At 36.7% G+C, this 18311-nt stretch overlaps 1 protein-coding gene and 1 pseudogene across 4 annotated transcripts in view; one reads left to right on the top strand and one right to left on the bottom strand.

Moving 5' to 3' along the window:
* The window catches only part of USP28 (ubiquitin specific peptidase 28), a 51571-nt gene extending 33327 nt beyond the window's left edge, over window positions 1-18244 (top strand). Inside the window, exons 13-26 of one of the 4 annotated variants that reach the window (XM_039887936.1) lie at window positions 2073-2252; window positions 4246-4466; window positions 5345-5415; window positions 6917-7145; window positions 9225-9419; window positions 10199-10337; window positions 10489-10675; window positions 11662-11757; window positions 12460-12638; window positions 12758-12836; window positions 13634-13713; window positions 14275-14398; window positions 16111-16306; window positions 16686-18244. In XM_039887936.1, the coding sequence (XP_039743870.1) occupies window positions 2073-2252; window positions 4246-4466; window positions 5345-5415; window positions 6917-7145; window positions 9225-9419; window positions 10199-10337; window positions 10489-10675; window positions 11662-11757; window positions 12460-12638; window positions 12758-12836; window positions 13634-13713; window positions 14275-14398; window positions 16111-16306; window positions 16686-16861 (2152 nt within the window). In that variant the 3' untranslated portion in view covers window positions 16862-18244. Of the gene's footprint in view, window positions 1-2072; window positions 2253-4245; window positions 4467-5344; window positions 5416-6916; window positions 7146-9224; window positions 9420-10198; window positions 10339-10488; window positions 10676-11661; window positions 11758-12459; window positions 12639-12757; window positions 12837-13633; window positions 13714-14274; window positions 14399-16110; window positions 16307-16685 lie in introns of all 4 variants that reach the window. The other 3 variants (XM_039887933.1, XM_039887935.1, XM_039887934.1) reach the window with 3 other exon arrangements.
* Window positions 6445-6563, bottom strand: LOC120622296 (uncharacterized; annotated as a pseudogene).
* Window positions 18245-18311: the final 67 nt, after the last annotated feature.

The raw sequence follows: 18311 nt of genomic DNA, 5'->3' as shown, positions 1-18311 counted from the left end.
AGACTGGAAAGTTTTGTTTTCATAGATCCAAATACACTTCATGTCTTATAGCTAAAAAATTCTCAATTTACCGGTAACCAACAAGGCATTCTGGCTTATTTAGATATTAAAATAGTGTGTGGGAGTATTTCCTCTAGTACGATATTACTCTTTTTTAAATAAAAGGACTTTAAATTTCATATAATTTTATGTGGATATAATTTTTTTTTAAATTGTTTATATATGTGTGACATACTCCTGGGAAAATATATAAGAAACTATTAATGGAGACCATTACGTAGGAGAACTGAGATGGGGATGGGTGACTTTTATGGTTTGTTTTATACTTTTTGTATTTGATTTTTCTTAACTGGTGCTTGCATTATTTTTATCATTAAAAAAATAAAAATTTTTACTATTTCTTCTCTAAGATACCTTGATATAATATTAAAAATAGGATTTATGTACAGCGTAGACATCTTTTTTGAAACTTTGCTCTCATTCTAAATTGAAATGCTACATTGTATGAAGTGGTTGGTCTAAAGGAATTCAGTAGAAGGACAGGAAAATGATTGTCATAAAATCGAAGATAAGTTTCTTAGAGAATTTTTTTCTTGCAACTTTGTATGAATATCATAATAAAATACAACAAACTTGGGAAGAGTTACAGATATAAAATGATTGCTTAAAATCCTATGGCGTTATCAATGCTGCATTGTTAGTAAGAAAATGCTTCCTTTTTGATCTAGGCCAATCATGTATTGATTGATTAATTCAACAAACACTGAGGGCTTAGGAAGACATATTAACCATGTCCGTGGGATAGACGAAAAGTTTAGTTCATGTACTGTAGGAGTTCAGGGAGGGAAGATGGTCCTTCCAGTGTTGGGGCGGTGGGGTGGAATAGTAAGGAAGATTTCATGGAGAAAGTAGATCTTAAAAGATAAATAGAATTTAAATAAGCTATGGTAGCTGAAGTTAAGGCAACGAAATACATCTGAGGAATAGAACAGTTCTTTAAGTTTCCTCTAGCTTTATGTATTCAGCATCCTTTTCAGTGAAAACTGTAACTCCCTGTGGCAGCCAAAACCACAGGAGAAATAATTGTTCCTTTTTTAAATTAGTGAAGATGAAATGTCTCTGCTACATACCCTTTAACATGTAGTTGACTTTGAATTGCACTATACTTATTTTCCACTAGTATTTTCATTTTATAATGTCTCTTTTAATATAAAAACAATTTTCCTTCTTTCTGGTTCTTTCTTTCACTTTATTCAAAGAATAAACGTGTGAAATGATTCTATCCTTTTTAAATGGAATCCCAGGGTTATAGTTTACCTGTACCAACCAGTTTATTTTAATCTCTATAGTGAACTATATAGAATTTATTAAAGTAAATCTTTTTACTGAGTCTAACATGCTAGTAATTGAGAATATTGGATATTGTTAAAATAATTTGTTGGTTATTTTTGGTAACATGTTTAAGATATTATTTACTAATCCCAAAGAAAACTTTAATAATTTATGCTTGGCCTATGCTATTGAATGAGCATATGAATAATAAGGTACTTAGGACTCTGCAAAAGAAAGATTTGGCAGTTTTCTTAAAGTCTGACCTTTATCAACACCTACTTCCCGTTTCCAGCTTTCTTTCTCTCATTTTTTCTAATAATTGCAGAGTAATTGATCTAAAGGACAGCAAAGAAAAAAAGCCCTTGTGTTCATCGGCATTATTTTCAGATTTGAGTACTGGAACTGTTTCTGTTTTAACATAAGAAACATCATTTACTTTTATGACCAGAGCCTATATGTGATATGATATCAAAAGAAAGCATAATAGGCATGACTTTGATTTGGAACACATTTGAAATTTTTTCTGCCAGGTATAAAAAATTTAGATTGTTGGGAATTTTTACTTTTGTAATTAGAGAATTTTTGCCCTATAGCTTTTTTGAGTAGCATATTAAATATTGTATAGCCTTTAGAAATAAACCTTTCCATTTACCCTTTGCACAATAATGGATAATTTTTCAGCAAGCCTCAAAATCTAAGACAGACCTAGCCAATAGTGTACCACTGTCTTTGCTGTGTAGGTATGTGAAGTACGGCTCAGGCCCAGCTCGGTTCCCACTTCCGGACATGTTGAAATATGTTATTGAATTTGCTAGTACAAAACCTGCCTCAGAAAGCTCTGTGTCTCAAAGTGGCACAAGCATGACTTTACCACTTTCTTCAGTGCACCGCCCGGTTTCTGACCTGACATCCAAGGAAAGGTAATATAAAGAAATTTTTTAAAGTAAGTGTGTGTGTGTGTGTGGGCAGGTGTGTGTGTATGTGTGTGTGTGTGTGTGTTGATTTAATTTGAACTATACACCATCTTTCTACCTGGTTAACACTCATCCCATATGAGCTTAAGGGCTATGAACTTTGTCTTAAAGCAGGGATGGATTTTGCCAACTATCCTTTGGGAGAGTGCTCATAATTTCTACCAGTGCACTTGTATTACCCACAGGATGGTTGGGATTATTTCAGAAGCTTCTTGAACTGTCTGCCATATCGTCGATGCTCCACCAGGGCTGCCTTGTTTTGAGCTAGATATAAGCAAGCTGCCACTCAAGACCTTTCTCAGAGGAAACCTGCTCTTCCAAACTTCTTGTTCTGTCTGCCGAAAAGTATGCACAACTAAGTAAACATTAAAGAAAGAGAGACTTATTCATAAATAGAAAGTTTGAACATGAAAAAAACTGGCTAGAAATTGAAGAGAACAACCTAGAGGGGCTTATCTAGTGAAGAAACAGGGAGGCCAAGTCACATGAGCCCTGTAATTCTGTTCCAGCTCAGCAACATGCAACAGCCCTTGTGGCCTGGAGGAACCAATGGGGTCAGCTTGGATCAAATTTAGTGTGTGTGTCCTGACTAATAAAAACACTAGAACCTATTTTAAAAAAGGTTTCATTTTTATTTTTAAAAAGTCCAACCATTTCCCCATCTCTACCCCTCACACTTACTAATATTTATTCATCTATGCATAAAGTGCATATCTGGTTAGAATATGCCAAAGGTTAAGACAACATCTCCAGGGAGTGTGGCATGAGGCAAGGGATGGAGAATTCTTTTACTTTTTATACTCTTATCTCTGTGTTTGGATTTTTTATAGAATGTTCTCATGTTCTTTATGAAATATAAGTGGTTTTAATTTTTAAAAAGTAGTTGGCCAGTCTGGTTAATAACATAAAATAATACTGCCTACTGCCTGATATCATTAGATTTTAAAGTTACTGTGTGTGCATGTGTGTTCAGAGATTGAGATATCAGATCTCTTGCTTATGTTGGGTTTATTTTTCCACGTGTGGGTCCTTTGGGAAGAGATTTTTGCCATTATGTTGTATGTGTGTAACAGCAGGTGGGAGGAGTAGAGAGTGAGGGTTTATTTAAGGTAAAGCTAAAGGAAGTTCGCGTTCTTCATTTTTGGTGTGAAGCAAACCTACGTACAATTAGAAGCTTATATTCTGGCTTGTTAGTCTATGTGCAGTTTGACAATAGTTAATTAGTAGATAAATTAGTATTTTACATAATTTATTCTCAGTTTAGGGCAGTGGTGTAAAGAAGTTAACATTTATATTTTTAGAGCTAAGTATTAGATTACTTACCTGAGGCTACTAACTTTTCCCTGGGTATTTAGCTAAGGAGTGGTAGAGCTGGGATTGTCTGCCTTTATGTTCTGCCCCCAAGGTGCCACCTGGTTCGTATTCTTGTGAGTTGGGTGTTCAGCCGATACTTCATTTTTCTTGCTCTGTATATTTTGTTCCTGGATTCATCTACCCATCCCACTTCAGTCAGTTACATCTTGGAAACTCTATAGTTGATTCTTCCATTCTTCCAGTTCCAGTCTTCCCTTCTTCATGTTTTCTCTTCTCTCTTTTTCATGAAAAGGCATTATTATAGGTGGTTAGAGAACATGAACCATAGACTCAAGCAGATCTAGATTTAATCCCTTTCCTGGGTGACCTTGGGTAAGTTGCTTAATTTCTCTAAACTTTAGGTTTGGAATTGGATAATAGGGATAGTAATAGAATCTGCCTCATAAGCAAGTTGTGTTAAATGAGACGATGCATATCAAGGAAAGGTTTAGCTCAGTACCTGTATGGTAACACCAACATATAGTTGTACTTTTCCACATAGCAACTTGCTTTGCAGAGCACATTAATTCATGCCAAGGTGTATTTTAGAAATTACCATATAAGCATGATTTCTGTCTTCCTTCAGTACAAGTAAAGAAAGCTCTCCTCAGGATGTTGAAAGTACCTTTTCTTCTTCTGAAGATTCTCTACACATTTCTAAGACAATGAATAAGCCACTTACATCTTTCCGGTCTCCCATGGAAATGCCTGCACACCCAGCTCCTCGAACAGTCACAGATGAGGAGATAACCTTTGTTAAGACCTGTCTTCAGAGGTGGAGGAGTGAGACTGAACAAGACATGCAAGGTCAGCTCTTTAGAATTTGTCAAGCAGTTACTCTTCACCTTTTCCGTTTGTTTTACTATTTAGAAGTTAGGCACCTTGGATATACTTCTGCCATTGCCATATATACTGTTGAGTTTTGGCATGGAGACCATAACTTCTTTCGTACTTTTAGTTCCCAGTAAGATTGGTTCACACACTCCGATTATACGACTATGGAAAGATCCTTCCTAGAAGCCTTCTTAACATTTCAGGAAATTCCTGGGTAGCTGAGACACTTATGATCAGCTTTGGGTAGGATTTTTCTGTATCTGCCGATTTTTTTCTTGCAGTTTATCTGAACTCTGGCTTCAGTTGACCCAAACTTAGAATTTACCTTTTCTGGATTTCCACTGTTAGAAGTCTTTTCTATATGAAGTAAGCTTTACTGAAGGTTAATGAGGCAGAGAATATTTGAGCAATGCATACAATATGAAATTCAGTTATTCAACATTGTGTTCTTAAAGGTTTTTTTTGGCCTCATGGTCATGTTGCTCAGACTTTTCTCCCTCCTTCCTTTATTTTTTTCCGGGGGACATAAAAATGAAAATCCAGATTCCTACCCAGTTCTTATTCACAGAAATTTAGCCCTGCTTCGTTCTGCCACCTTTTTCAAGTCCTGTCTCTGGGACATTTATTTTACACCCAAGTGACCCATTAAGGCCTTTTTCTAAATAGCCTATTTCCTCTTTAACCAGTTTTGGTGCCAATTATGAGATAATTTTTTAAAATCTTAATGTAATTAAGAGCGAAGCTGAAATCATCGGAACCCTGGGTACAGGTAAACAATATTCTTTGCTATATTGAAGCAGCCTATGTAATGTGGGATGAAATCATTTTAACTAAGTATTCTTTTTTAACAGATTTAAAGAATTGTATTGCAAGCACTACCCAGACTATTGAGCAGATGTACAGTGATCCTCTCCTTCGTCAGGTAGAATGCAATTGAGGGGGAAGTAGTCAAGGCATGTTTTACTGATGCTCATGGTAGATACAAAAAGAAAATTGGATAGTTTTCTTTGAAACTGAATGGAAACCTCCCTGCAATATAAGAATAAACTTAGGAAAGAAATAGGTATTGTTCTATTTCTTTATTTTAGGCTAAAAAAAGCAATATATCTTTTGCCATCAATAGAACCCAAAAGGTATTTGTTTTGATTCTGCCACATGTTTTGTTTTGCTTTTTTTTTTTTGATATATTAGAAAGGTTTGCTGTCAAATTAATAAAAATTTCTCATGCAATGGTAATTTAAGTAGTACAGTGGGGAAAATCTGAACTAAGGACCAGTTTATCCTTTCCAAAGTGCCATGATCCTTTGTTTAGCAGCATGCTTTCAAGCTTTATTTCTCTAATGACTCCAAAAGGGAGGTGAGCAGGACAGAAATTCTTATCATCCACATAAATTTTTGTTTAGAATAACATTCTGGGCATGGAGGGTAATAATGTTCCATTTAGAGTTATGACCTCTTAGTGGCCTCCATATGAACGGCAGAAGGAAAAGAGCTGTGTTTCCAGGGCTGCATGGGGACGCAGTTCTGTCACGAAGCTGGAATGCATTGTATACATCTTGGGTGTTCTCTATTTTCTCTTTTGTATTATTTCAAGAATTTCACTACCTGTAAAAACATGCCAAGTTACTGATTAAATGTAAGTTTAATTTGATTCTATGGCTGACCTTCCTTTTTTTCCACCAGTAGTTCCTTGGCACTTAAACATTGTTTTCTTCATATTGAAAAAAGAAATGCTTTTCACATGTTGAAACAAACGAGAATGTAGTCGAAAACAAACAAGTATGTAGTTACGTAAATTATGTAGGGACCATGTGACTGATTCATAATGAAATACGCTAACTCGATTTTTGGTACCAAATAAAACAGGCGTAGAACAAGATAGCCACTTAACTTGTGGACACCAAATGTGGCAAACATTTTCTCGATATGAGTAGTCAAGATGTTCTTTTTTTTTTTAATGCACCTGGTCTTCCTAGGTGGCCTCCCATCCAAGTACTAACCAGGCCCGACCTTGCTTAGCTTCCGAGATCAGATGGGATCGGGAGTGTTCAGGGTGGCATGGCTGTAGAGGAGATGTTCTATTTTTAGATAAACTAAGTTTGGAATTAGGGGATAAATAGGTCTAGGTTATCTTAGATCTCAGATTTGTAATCCTAGAGTTTAGAGTTGAACGGGGCCTCAAAGAGGTCATCTAGTTCAACTGTCTGGTTTTAAAGATTCAGGAACTGAAGTAATTGGTAGATTTCAAGGTCATGTTTTTGTTAGTTCATCTTAAAACTCAGTAAGATGTTTTGATGTGAACTGTATATCAAACACAGTTTTCTGTTGTCTGCTAGTTGGGAATAATTTTGAATTTTAATAACCTAAGCTTTATCAGATTACTTTGCTTAATCTAACTCAAGAATATGCCCTCTGATTTGCAGGTGCCTTATCGTTTGCATGCAGTTCTTGTTCATGAAGGACAAGCAAATGCTGGACACTACTGGGCCTACATCTATAATCAACCCCGACAAGTCTGGCTCAAGTACAATGACATCTCTGTTACTGAATCTTCCTGGGAAGAACTTGAAAGGGATTCCTATGGGGGCCTGAGAAATGTTAGTGCTTACTGTCTGATGTACATTAATGACAAGCTACCCTACTTCAATGCAGGTAAAAATATTTTAGCAGAAGCCAAAGATGAGGGGAAATCTGCACTGCTTAGGGAAGGGGAACAGTGTTGTAGTTTGTAAAAAAATTTTAAACTAGACTTTATTATAAAGTAATAATGCATTTTAAAAATACAAACAGTACAAAAGAGAATAAAAAGAAAACATAAGTTTGATTTTCTTTTTTCATCCTTGAGCCCAACAAGTATCCATTGTTAGGTATCTTATGTAGTCTTCAAGAAATGCTCTGTGCAGATGCTAGATTTTATTTACTGACATCTCTCCCCTACCCTTTATTTTTCCCCAAATGGGATATTTTTCCATGGGATATATTATTCTGTATTTTTTTTCGTTAATCGTGTATGTTAGCAATCTGCATTTTCATAAATAACACTGACTCATTCTTCTTAACAACTGCATAATAATTCCATTCCATGGAATATGTATATAATTTATGAAACCAGCCTCCCATTTATGGACTTTTAAGTTGTCTTTAGTTTTTTTCTTTTTTAGTGACATTTTTGTGCATATATTTTTGTACCCTTTGGAGAATAGCTAAATTTTACAAGTGGATTTGCCTGAATAATTTCATGGTTCTCCTAATATTACTGCTAATGCTGTGAGCAGTCATACTTACCATTTATATTGGTGCCTTACTCCTTACTGCATGCTTTCAAACTGTATTTCTCAAGCAACATAACTCTAAAAGGGAGATAGATAGGTTAGGAATTCTTATTATCCACATTTTTCAGCTGAGATTCTCTAGTTTTCCAGTCATACAGCCAATAAATAAATGGCAGGCCCACAATTCAAATTCAGTTCTGACTCCAGGTTCTGTGCTGTTTTCCATTTATATTATTCTTTCTTTCATCCTTTCACATCTTCTCTGAGGCCTTATGGCCATCATTTCACATCTAAGATCATAGAAATTTTTTTTTCTTTTATTACTCATACTTTTCAATGTTGCATAGATAAGAGGACACATGGACATATTGTCCAGGCAGCAAGTTGTCTTTCTGATTTTGCTAGTGAGATTAGGGGATGGAAAGCATGATCACTTGATAATAATTGATAATAAATACTTGCATATTTGCAATATGAAAGGAACAGCTGCTTGTGGAAGTTATTGTACTAATGACTCTACTGGCTGTTGTTAGTATATAGGAGCCTTGATATTACATGTATGGTTCATCTTTACAGAAACAAACAAGTGGAAACTCATTTGCTTACTGCAAAGACTAGTTAATGGCATCTAGTAGGTGGATGTGTTGTTCTGCTGTAGGTTTTTTATTGTTGGTAAGAACAAAAAAAGGGTTAGAAATGAAATTTGGTAAACATTGATATCCTGTCATTTTTCATCATAGCTTTTAATGAACCAAGTATTATTGACCATCAAACTGTTGTATCAAATTGCTTTCTGAAAGCATTTAATTCTGTGAAACTTGAGGCAGTATGAATGTCTTGGAATTCATCTCTAACCGTCTTGAGATGGATAGTCTTATCAATAATGACAAAACTATTTAGCTTGAAATTTTCATTTGATCTAATGATTTTCTGAATTTCCAAGAAATATTTGGTCCATTTTTGCTACTTTGCCAATGTTTGGCCTCTATTCCAAATCCTTACTACCATTCATTCATTCAATCAACAGATATTTAGTGTGTACCTACCTGCCAGGTACTGTTACTGGTGTGCTGTGACTGTTGGCCTTATTTTGTCAGTACTTCTGATGGATTATGTATGTATATGTATGTATGTATATATTTTTCATTAGGAGTAAGAAGAAAGACAAAGTGTCTTTCTTTCTCTTTCTTTCTTTCTTTTTCTTTCTTTCCTTTCTTTCCTTTCCTTTCCTTTTCCCTCCCTCCCTTTTTTCTTCCTCCCTCCCTCCCTCCCTCCCTTTTTCCTTCTTCCCTCCTTCCTTCCTTCCTTCCTTCCTTCCTTCCTTCTTCCCTCCTTCCTTCCTTCCTTCCTTCCTTCCTTCCTTCTCTTTCTTTCCTTTTCTTTCTCAAAAGGACCTTTTGATTTCTCATGACCTTTTGCTGGTAATACTTCATTTTAACTCTGTCTTTGTTCTTTTCAGAGGCAGCTCCAAATGAATCAGATCAGATGCTAGGAGAATTGGAAGCCCTATCTGTTGAACTTAAGCATTATATTCAAGAAGATAACTGGAGGTTTGAACAAGAAGTAGAGGAGTGGGAAGAAGAGCAGTCTTGCAAAATCCCTCAAATGGAATCCTCCACCAGCTCAGCATCACAGGATTTCTCTACGTCACAAGGTAACCGAGAAGGGCATTTACACCAGTGGTCTGGTAGCATTCGTGCTACACTCCCTCAGCCAGCCCTGTGAACTTCAGCTTATTGAGTAATGCCACAGTGTGCAACTACAATATAGTTCAAATATAGTTGGTATTGCACAACCTGGTGAAATAACTTGTGGCTTCAGAATGTAATTCTGATGAGTAGAAATAATAGCAGAAAGACTAGCTACCTCTACTTTAGTCTTTTAGTTTTGCTTATTTCCCAGGTTGTAGGGGGATCTAGGATAGGATTATATGATAACAGAAGGAAACCAGACTTTGGGTGGGGAGCACACAATAAGAGTACACAGATGTCAAATTATATTCTTATATACCTGAAAACTTTTATAATGTTATTAACCAATGTTATCCCAATAAATTTAATTTATAATAGCATTAATTATAATGCTATATACAAATATAAATGTATCAAAGCTCAAGAACTTTTAAAATATGATTCAAAAGTTTCTTTTTTAAAAAGGGTGATCTTCCTAACAGATGGTTGCTTATAGGAAGTTTTCTTGGCATAAAGGAATATGACAACGTTGGGAGCCCATTAAATTTTATAAGATCATCAGTGGGTTCTTGCTGAGGTAGCCATTTCTTCTAGTCACAGTTTCTAGGGAAACTTGCGTAGATTTTTTAAAGGTTTGTTAGGTCGTATTTTAAACTTTGTATCCATCCTGCTTGCCTTTTACAGAGCGTTCTAGACCTTACTTATTATCAGATTCTAATTCCTTTGTACAATTCTTTATCAGAGCCTTCAGTAGCCTCTTCTCATGGGGTTCGCTGCTTGTCATCTGAGCATGCTGTGATTGTCAAGGAGCAGACTGCGCAGGCTATTGCAAACACAACACATGCCTATGAGAACAGTGGTGTAGAAGCAGCCTTGAGTGAGGTGAGAATGACTTAAGACTGGCAGGCTTTCAGCAGAAATTGCCACTGTTTTTCTCACATTTCTATTATTCTGTGTCTCTGCTGCTTTTAACCAATCCCTCTTTATTTCTCCTGTTTTTTCCTCACTTGTTCTCTCCATTCTGCTGCTACGGCTTAAGGAAGCTGAACCCAAGAAGTCCATGCCCCCGGAAACAAACCTTGCAGAGCAGTCAGAACAGCCCCAAAAGGCTAATGATGCAGAGTCTGCTGCCCAGCCTAATTCTGAGGTCTCTGAAGTCGAGATTCCCAGTGTGGGAAGGATTCTGGTTAGATCTGATGCAGATGGATATGATGAGGAGGTACAGAGATTAGTACAGGGTTTAGCTGTTTATTATCAGTCTTATATTCTTTTCTCATGTAGCTCAATATACTTTAAGGTGTTTGGCAATAATTAATATTTTCTCATTGAAACAAATAGTGGACAAGGGGCCCCTCTGGTTTTGACCTTAGTTACTATTTTTAAAAAGATGGCTTTGTTCCCGCTGTATAATGCTCCCCATATGTATATACTTATGGCGGCACTGCAGAGTCTAGATGGCTCAGAAAGGTAGAATTTAGTTCTTTTTTTGGTATAATGAACAAAAAAGTTGCCTTTTAAGTTAGGAAGTTTTGTCTTTAATAGTATTAGTCAACTTTTTCCTCCAAGTGTAAAATTTTCACTTGTTTGTGAGCAAAACAAATATAAATTAAAGTTGTTTTTTTAATTTAAAGCTTCAGGAAGAAGCTGTAGAATCCCAAGTTATTCATTGTATATCTCCTTTACAATTATCACTGCCAGATAAATAATTATGAATCTTGTCCCTTGGGTTTCTATTTTTTTCTTGTGATATGTTTTTTAAAATCATTGAATGGTTTTCATTTTATAAAGTCATATTCGTGCATCCCCTAGCTGCCAAATGTACTGGTTGTCCTAGTAAAAGTCTAAAATATTTGTGCGTATACCCCAAACTACAGAACTAAATTGAAGTTCTCATTTCAGATACTGCTCTGAGAACTATAATTAACTTGATTCTTTAGCAGCACCATAGTAGATAATTTTAGACTTAAATTGTTTTCTTCTAAATTACAGAGAGTATTACAGAGAGTATATATGAATGCGTGTAGAGGGCCAAGGACTGTATGTGTGTATGAGAATAGGGTGTGAAACTTGACTTGCAGTAGCTGCTGGCCAAGGAGCACACTGCCATGCTTCCCTTCAGCAATCTGCTCACCTGTCTTTCATGCAATCTTCTTTTGAACCTTTCTTCTCCTTTTTCTTTTTATGTTTTGTGCCCTCTTGTGGTAGGTGATGCTGAGCCCTGCCATGCAAGGGGTCATCCTGGCCATAGCTAAAGCCCGTCAGACCTTTGACCGAGATGGGTCTGAAGCAGGGCTTATTAAGGTATCTCTGTTTTTTAATATCTCAACCTTATACCACAAGTATCATAATAATGAGACAGTAATTCTATTAGATGGTAAAAATGGCATTAAAAATGACTTTTCACTGAAGTAGAACATAAAACTCCCTTTCCTGTCCCAACAAAAGAATAAGCCATCCCACCATACTGGTCACTCCTCCTCTCTTGGCACTAATGCAGCTTTGGTGGGCAGTGCCATTCTGTGTCACACCAGCCTGGAGGGCTTTTTCTTGTTTTTAGGAAATGTCTATTAATAAAACTGTAATTGAGACATTGCCTTTGTAATTTGGGGGCCATAATATGGGAAAGTAGGCCATGTTTTTCAAGGTACTTGAATAAAATTTGAGGTACTCGAATAAATTGCATTTATGTGGATTTTTGAAATTCAGGTCCTTGGGATGCAAGAGTATAACTGAAATACACTTGCCAGTGGCGCTTGTGGCTGCAGAACTTTATAAAAAATGTTTCTTATGAGTATAGTGTATCTTTGGTCCCAGGATGCTAGAGGAGCTTCATTTCTTATGAAGTGCAAACACCTTACAGATTCCATAGTTGCCTCTAATTCCTTCATAAGAAGAATTTCTTAGCGGTCTTCTTAGAGTTATGAAAACCTCTATAGGCATCAGCTTCCGTGTGCAGAAACCCACCATACACCCTTTTCTAACTATTAATTTTGTTTTTAATAGGCATTCCATGAAGAATACTCCAGGCTCTATCAGCTTGCCAAAGAGACCCCCAGCTCTCATAGTGATCCTCGACTGCAGCATGTGCTTGTCTACTTTTTCCAAAATGAAGCACCCAAAAGGGTAGTAGAGCGGACCCTTCTGGAACAATTTGCAGATAAAAATCTTAGCTATGATGAAAGGTGAGAAGGGGATACTCAGGCAGATCCACCCTCCTTCTGGGTCTGGCTTGACTAACTGCCCTAATGGGGAAGCTGTGCACTGTGGCCTTTCATTGTTTTCTGAACTTTGTCCCACCCAGATCAATCAGTATTATGAAGGTGGCTCAAGCTAAACTGAAGGAGATTGGTCCAGATGACATGAATATGGAGGAGTACAAGGTGAAGTCTTTTCTTTCAATCTACAAAGCCACAAACATTAATTCCTGAGGCAAAATTGACAGTTTTGTATTATCAGAGACTGATTTGTTCTCTGTCCACCCCCAATCCCCGCCAAAAAAAGCTGGGTAAGAATGGATAAATCTTTTACCCTCAGAATAGCAGGTTTCTTTGTTCCTTTTTTTATTAGAATGAATCAGTACTTCATTTTCTTAAGTTAACTACTTTAGTCTTTTCCTTTTGAACTCATGGTTTTAGTTTATTTTAAATTATATAGTTTTCTAATATTTTTCTGTAATAGAAATTAAATTTTTGTGCATTAAAATGCATATATAACTACAAATTTTCCAAAAAAAGCATTGTATTATACATAAAATAATGTTAGATACCGCCTAAGGTGTGCCTGCCATACTTTTTGAGTTTGTTGCCCTGTGTGATTAAGACAGCCTCATTTTTTCATCTTTCCAGCATCTGGATGGTTTCTTCTGAATTCGAGGTCATTCATTTAAACTAGAGCTGAGTGACTTTGACCTGGGAGTTGGAAATTAAGATAGTAAATTCTAAAGCTCACGTGAAATAAATATTTCTGTTCCTCAGTAGAAAAAAATTAGGATTGATAAGTAGACTTTTATTTTAAATGTTGAATATGTTTTTATCTGAAAGCTTTTGTATTTGTTGCTTTCGTGCGTGGCCATATGTGCTCAATCAATATATGTACTGAATTTAAAACTTTCTATGGTGGAAAGTGTAGAAATAGTTTATCGTGCTCATGATCATTAATGGTAGTCATTTCTTTTCAGAAGTGGCATGAAGACTACAGTTTGTTTCGAAAGGTGTCTGTGTATCTCCTAACAGGCCTGGAACTCTATCAAAAAGGAAAGTATGTTGGCCTTTTATGTCATTAAGATTTTTGGTCAAGACACTGTTATTTATTGATGCCCACGCCGGTATACTAAGAATCGCAGCCATGCATCACCTCCCTTGTCACATGTTACAGTGTGCCTCTACTTTTTCCAGTGTTGCACTTCAGTTTTACTCTAAACTGAAAATGATATGTGTTTTTTCATCCTTCACATAATGATAGATTTATTAGTAATGAGACATAATGGCCAGATTTTCTTTGTGATAAATGAAGATGAACCCAGAGAATGAATTTAAGAGTTAGCATGGACCTTAGTGAGCATTTAGTCCACTTTTATTTTAGAATTAGGAAAAACTAAAGCCAGGGAAGTTTCATTATTTGTCCTGGGTTTCTTGGCTAATTTATAGAAGAGCTGAGACTGGCTGCAGTCTTTGGCCTTCAGGCTTTTCCCAGTACCCAATGCTTCCTCCATCTTTAAGACTTTTCCATAAGTGCAGCCACATATTAGAGAATAGTGAGGTCTAAGCCCTGCATTTTGGAAAGGGGCACTCAGCTATTGTTTATCTGCCATTTTCTAAGGTACCAAGAGGCCCTCTCCTACCTGGTGTATGCCTACCAGAGCAACGCCGCTCTGCTGATGAAGGGGCCCCGCCGGGGAGTGAAGGAATCAGTGATCGCTTTATACCGAAGAAAATGCCTTCTGGTTTGTGCTCTTTATAAAGCCTTGCGATTTTTATTGTTTTGTTGTCTTTACTTCTGCTGCAAGCTATGAAGAAATATAACTTAAAAAACAAAATAATCTCTAACAGGTTTCAGATTTTTCCAAACTCTCCAGAGTAGTTTAACATTGAAACAGGTTATTTTAAGTTAAGTGAATATCATTCTCCTTCAATCTCTGGTAGAAGTTAGGTTGAGAATCAGTTATCACTTTTTTGGTGTCCTTTGTATATACCTGCACTATAGCTTTTATCACGTCACTTTCTTACTAGACTGAGAGTTCCTTGAGTACAGATTTTCTTATTCAGCTGTTTTCTGTGTCTGGCATGTAGTAATAAATGTGTATTGAAGGAATGCAGTGTTTTTTTCTGTGTTCCTTGATTAAAGGTCTGAACCGTAAGAATTGGCCCCGCCATTCTGTTAATATCACTGTCATACTGAAGATCCCTCTTGCCTGTTTTGCATTTGGCAGCCACATGGAAAGGCAGACCTATATTCTCTCTGCCTATCCAAAGGCTTAAACAGATGCTTTTCTTTCAGAAAACTACAAGGAGGAGTCTTGCCTTCAGATTGTGTGTCGTGTTTGTCTTCCCTGAAACCCAGCAGAATAGCCCTTCACAGGGAGAGTCAGGCCAGCATTTTTACCTTGCTGTTAATACTAAATGGAGGAGATTAAGTCATGACATATATTGACCTCAAAAGCTTCATTTTATGATTTATACTTTGATTTCTTATAAGTGTGGCAGGGCACTTTGAAGTTGAAAAAAAGGGCCTTGTGGATTTGATGGATCTCAATTTTATTAGTCATGCTTTTTTTTTTTTTTAACCACCAAATACAGATTACATTTTGAATGTTCTGCTCAGCTTCCACAGGAGGGCAGTATTAGTGATTTAGATTGTTTCCATCCCTGGCTCTTTACCCTCAGTGTGCATCAGAATCTCCTAGGGAGCTTTCACCAAGTGATGAAGCACAGGCCCTTCCCCAGTCACTTTGCCCATTTCCTGTTTGCCCCGAGAATACACTTGCCAGTGGCGCTTGTGGCTGCAGCGTTTACTCTGAGATAACTTGTGGATTACAGTCCTAACCTTACTCCCAGAGTTTGCCACAAAATATCTCGTTTTTATTATTATTTCCATATTGCTCTAATATATCAATAGTCTTTGGAAACAAATGACATCATTCTGTTTATAGCCTTCTGTTTTTAGTAGTGGTATTTCCATTTACAAAATAGAGTAATTCTCAATCGCTGAAAATGTCAAATCCTAGGAAACATAGCATTCTTATGCACGATGTGAAATTACCACTGGCAGTGAGCCACACTTTTTTTTTCTAAACGGGAAACGATTTAAATTGGAGTCTGGACATCAACATACTTCTACAGGTGATTCTGATGTTCAGTGGAGACTGAGAACCATCGAATAGGCCAGGTATTGAGCATGACCTTGACTTGTAAGTTTAGGCCAGTGGATCAGAGACTTTAGCTGCATTAGAATCACCTTGGGAGCTTTTAAAAATTCCACTGCCTAGGTCACCTGCATACCAATTACATCAGCATGTCTCGGGTGGGGCATCATGGTTTTTAAAGATTCTGTAGGCAATTCCAATGTGCAGTACAGTCTGGGAACCACTTATTTAGGATCTGCTAAAATAAATATTTATCATTCAGACTTTTTTTTCACCCTGCCTTTAATCTATAGGAGCTGAATGCCAAAGCGGCTTCTCTCTTTGAAACAAATGATGACCACTCTGTAACAGAGGGCATCAATGTGATGAATGAGTTGATCATTCCCTGCATTCACCTTATCATTAATAATGATATCTCCAAGGATGACCTGGATGCCATTGAGATCATGAGAAAGCACTGGTGCTCTTACCTTGGGCAAGATATTGCAGGTATGTTGTGTTTAGGACTTCCAATAATTTCTAAGCCTCTCGAGAACTGTCATCCTACTCTGTCATCACAGTGGTCCTACTCTGTAGCACTGGTTGCCAAACCTTTTAAAGGGGTTATTGGAACCTCCCAGCATATAAATGAGTTAAAAGTGGATCTTTTCTACTGAAACTAGCAATCGGAGCCTGGGCCTCTGTTCCCTTTAGCCTCCCCTTACCTCTTCCGTAGCTGCTGAAGCATCTCCAGGACAACCAGGAAGCCTTGTTTGAAAATGTCACTGCTATGGGCTATGGAAGGCCTGCCCATATAGTTGCATACTTACTGGTTTTTACTCAAAGATCTGTTTAGCTGTATATGTAACCATCCCTTTTCCCTCCACAGAAAATCTGCAGCTGTGCTTAGGGGAGTTTCTACCTAGGCTTCTAGATCCTTCTGCTGAAATCATTGTCTTGAAGGAGCCTCCAACTATTCGACCCAATTCTCCCTATGATCTTTGTAGCCGATTTGCAGCTGTCATGGAGTCAATTCAAGGGATTTCGACTGTGACAGTGAAATAAGCCCCCACGTGTTCAAGGCTCATCCTGGTCTTTGGTTGTACTGACGTCTATTGTCACTGTTAACCTTGGGCAAAGAATTAGGTGAAAAAGTAAGATTGAGATCCAGACCCCAACCATGCTGTGTGTAACAAATGATTGAAAATAAATTGCACAAAAGCAATTTCACTAAAAAAGGCATGAACCAGTGTATTAAGATATTTAATTATGCCAGAAGATCTAAAATGGCCTCTTCTACCTACAAAAATGCTTGGCTTTTCTAAGCCTTTGCCACTTTTTAAATTATCTTTCAGACATAAATATTTTTGACAGCAGAATAGAAAGGTGATTCATCAGAACCTGAACCAGATGAACAGCTACTAGTTATTTTATCAAATACAGATGACATTTAAAAATTTTTAACTGCAAGAGATGAGAAGTATAAACCTTGCCTGGCTCCTGACATGTGACAAAATGGATTGCTGATAAACCACCGGCCTTTTACATGTGGGTAGAATATAAGGTCATATAAGATGCTGAAAAGTTGAAAGAAAGCTGCCTTCTTTTTCTTCTTTTTCTTTTATTTTATATTATTAAATAAACCAGAAAACCTCATGTTCAGTCCTGAAAGAAAAGAAAGCATTAAGGACTTTAGGTGGAATAACATTGTGAAACTTGTTAAGTGGTAGGTGTTTTTGTTTGTTTTATTTTTTAAATGAGAAGGTGTGTGTATGTAAACTCTCTGGTGTCCTATGCTAGTATGGTTGAGCTTTTTTTTTTTTAGTGGTTTGGGGAGGGGGAGCTTTATTTTATTTTTTGTTATTTAAGTATAGCTGGTATACAATATTATATTAGTTTCAGGTGGACAGTATAGTAATTCGGCATTTATACACCTTATGATGTTATCACCACACAGTAATCGTCTGTCACTATGCAAATTTATCATGTTGTTGGCTATATTTCCCATCCTCTTTTTACCCATCTTTCCCGACTCTCTGAACAAAGCAAAACAAAAACAGACTCAAAGAAACAGATGAAACGGATGGTTAAAGGTAGCATTTTGATAGTTATCAGCCATTTAGGTAAAATTTTCTAGTGTCTAAAAATGATCAAAAACAGATGCCTAAGGCTCCTGTTGGCCTAAAAGAACATTTTGATGCCCTCCCCTTTTTGCTTTGAAAAAATAAAGAATGTGGGTTTGTAAAAAAAAAAACCTATGTGTGTATATATATATATATATGTATATGTAGAGAGAGAAATATCCCGTGTTGAGCACTTTTAAAAGGCTCCAGATTGGGTATAATATTTTAACCAAATTTTTAGCTTAATGAGGGAATCGTGGGAGGGAGGAATGCTTGATACAACTATGCAGATTTTATAAATGTGCAATAAAAGTATTTGTTTTACCTTTGGTGTGTAGTATGGCCTTTATTTAAATATTTATTTTCTATTTTGGAAATGGGTGGACTCGGTA

This window comes from Pteropus medius, unplaced genomic scaffold (genome assembly GCF_902729225.1).
Source record: "Pteropus medius unplaced genomic scaffold, Ma_sr-lr_union100, whole genome shotgun sequence".
Taxonomy (NCBI): domain Eukaryota; kingdom Metazoa; phylum Chordata; class Mammalia; order Chiroptera; family Pteropodidae; genus Pteropus; species Pteropus medius.
This window is presented reverse-complemented; position numbering and strand designations above follow the sequence as displayed.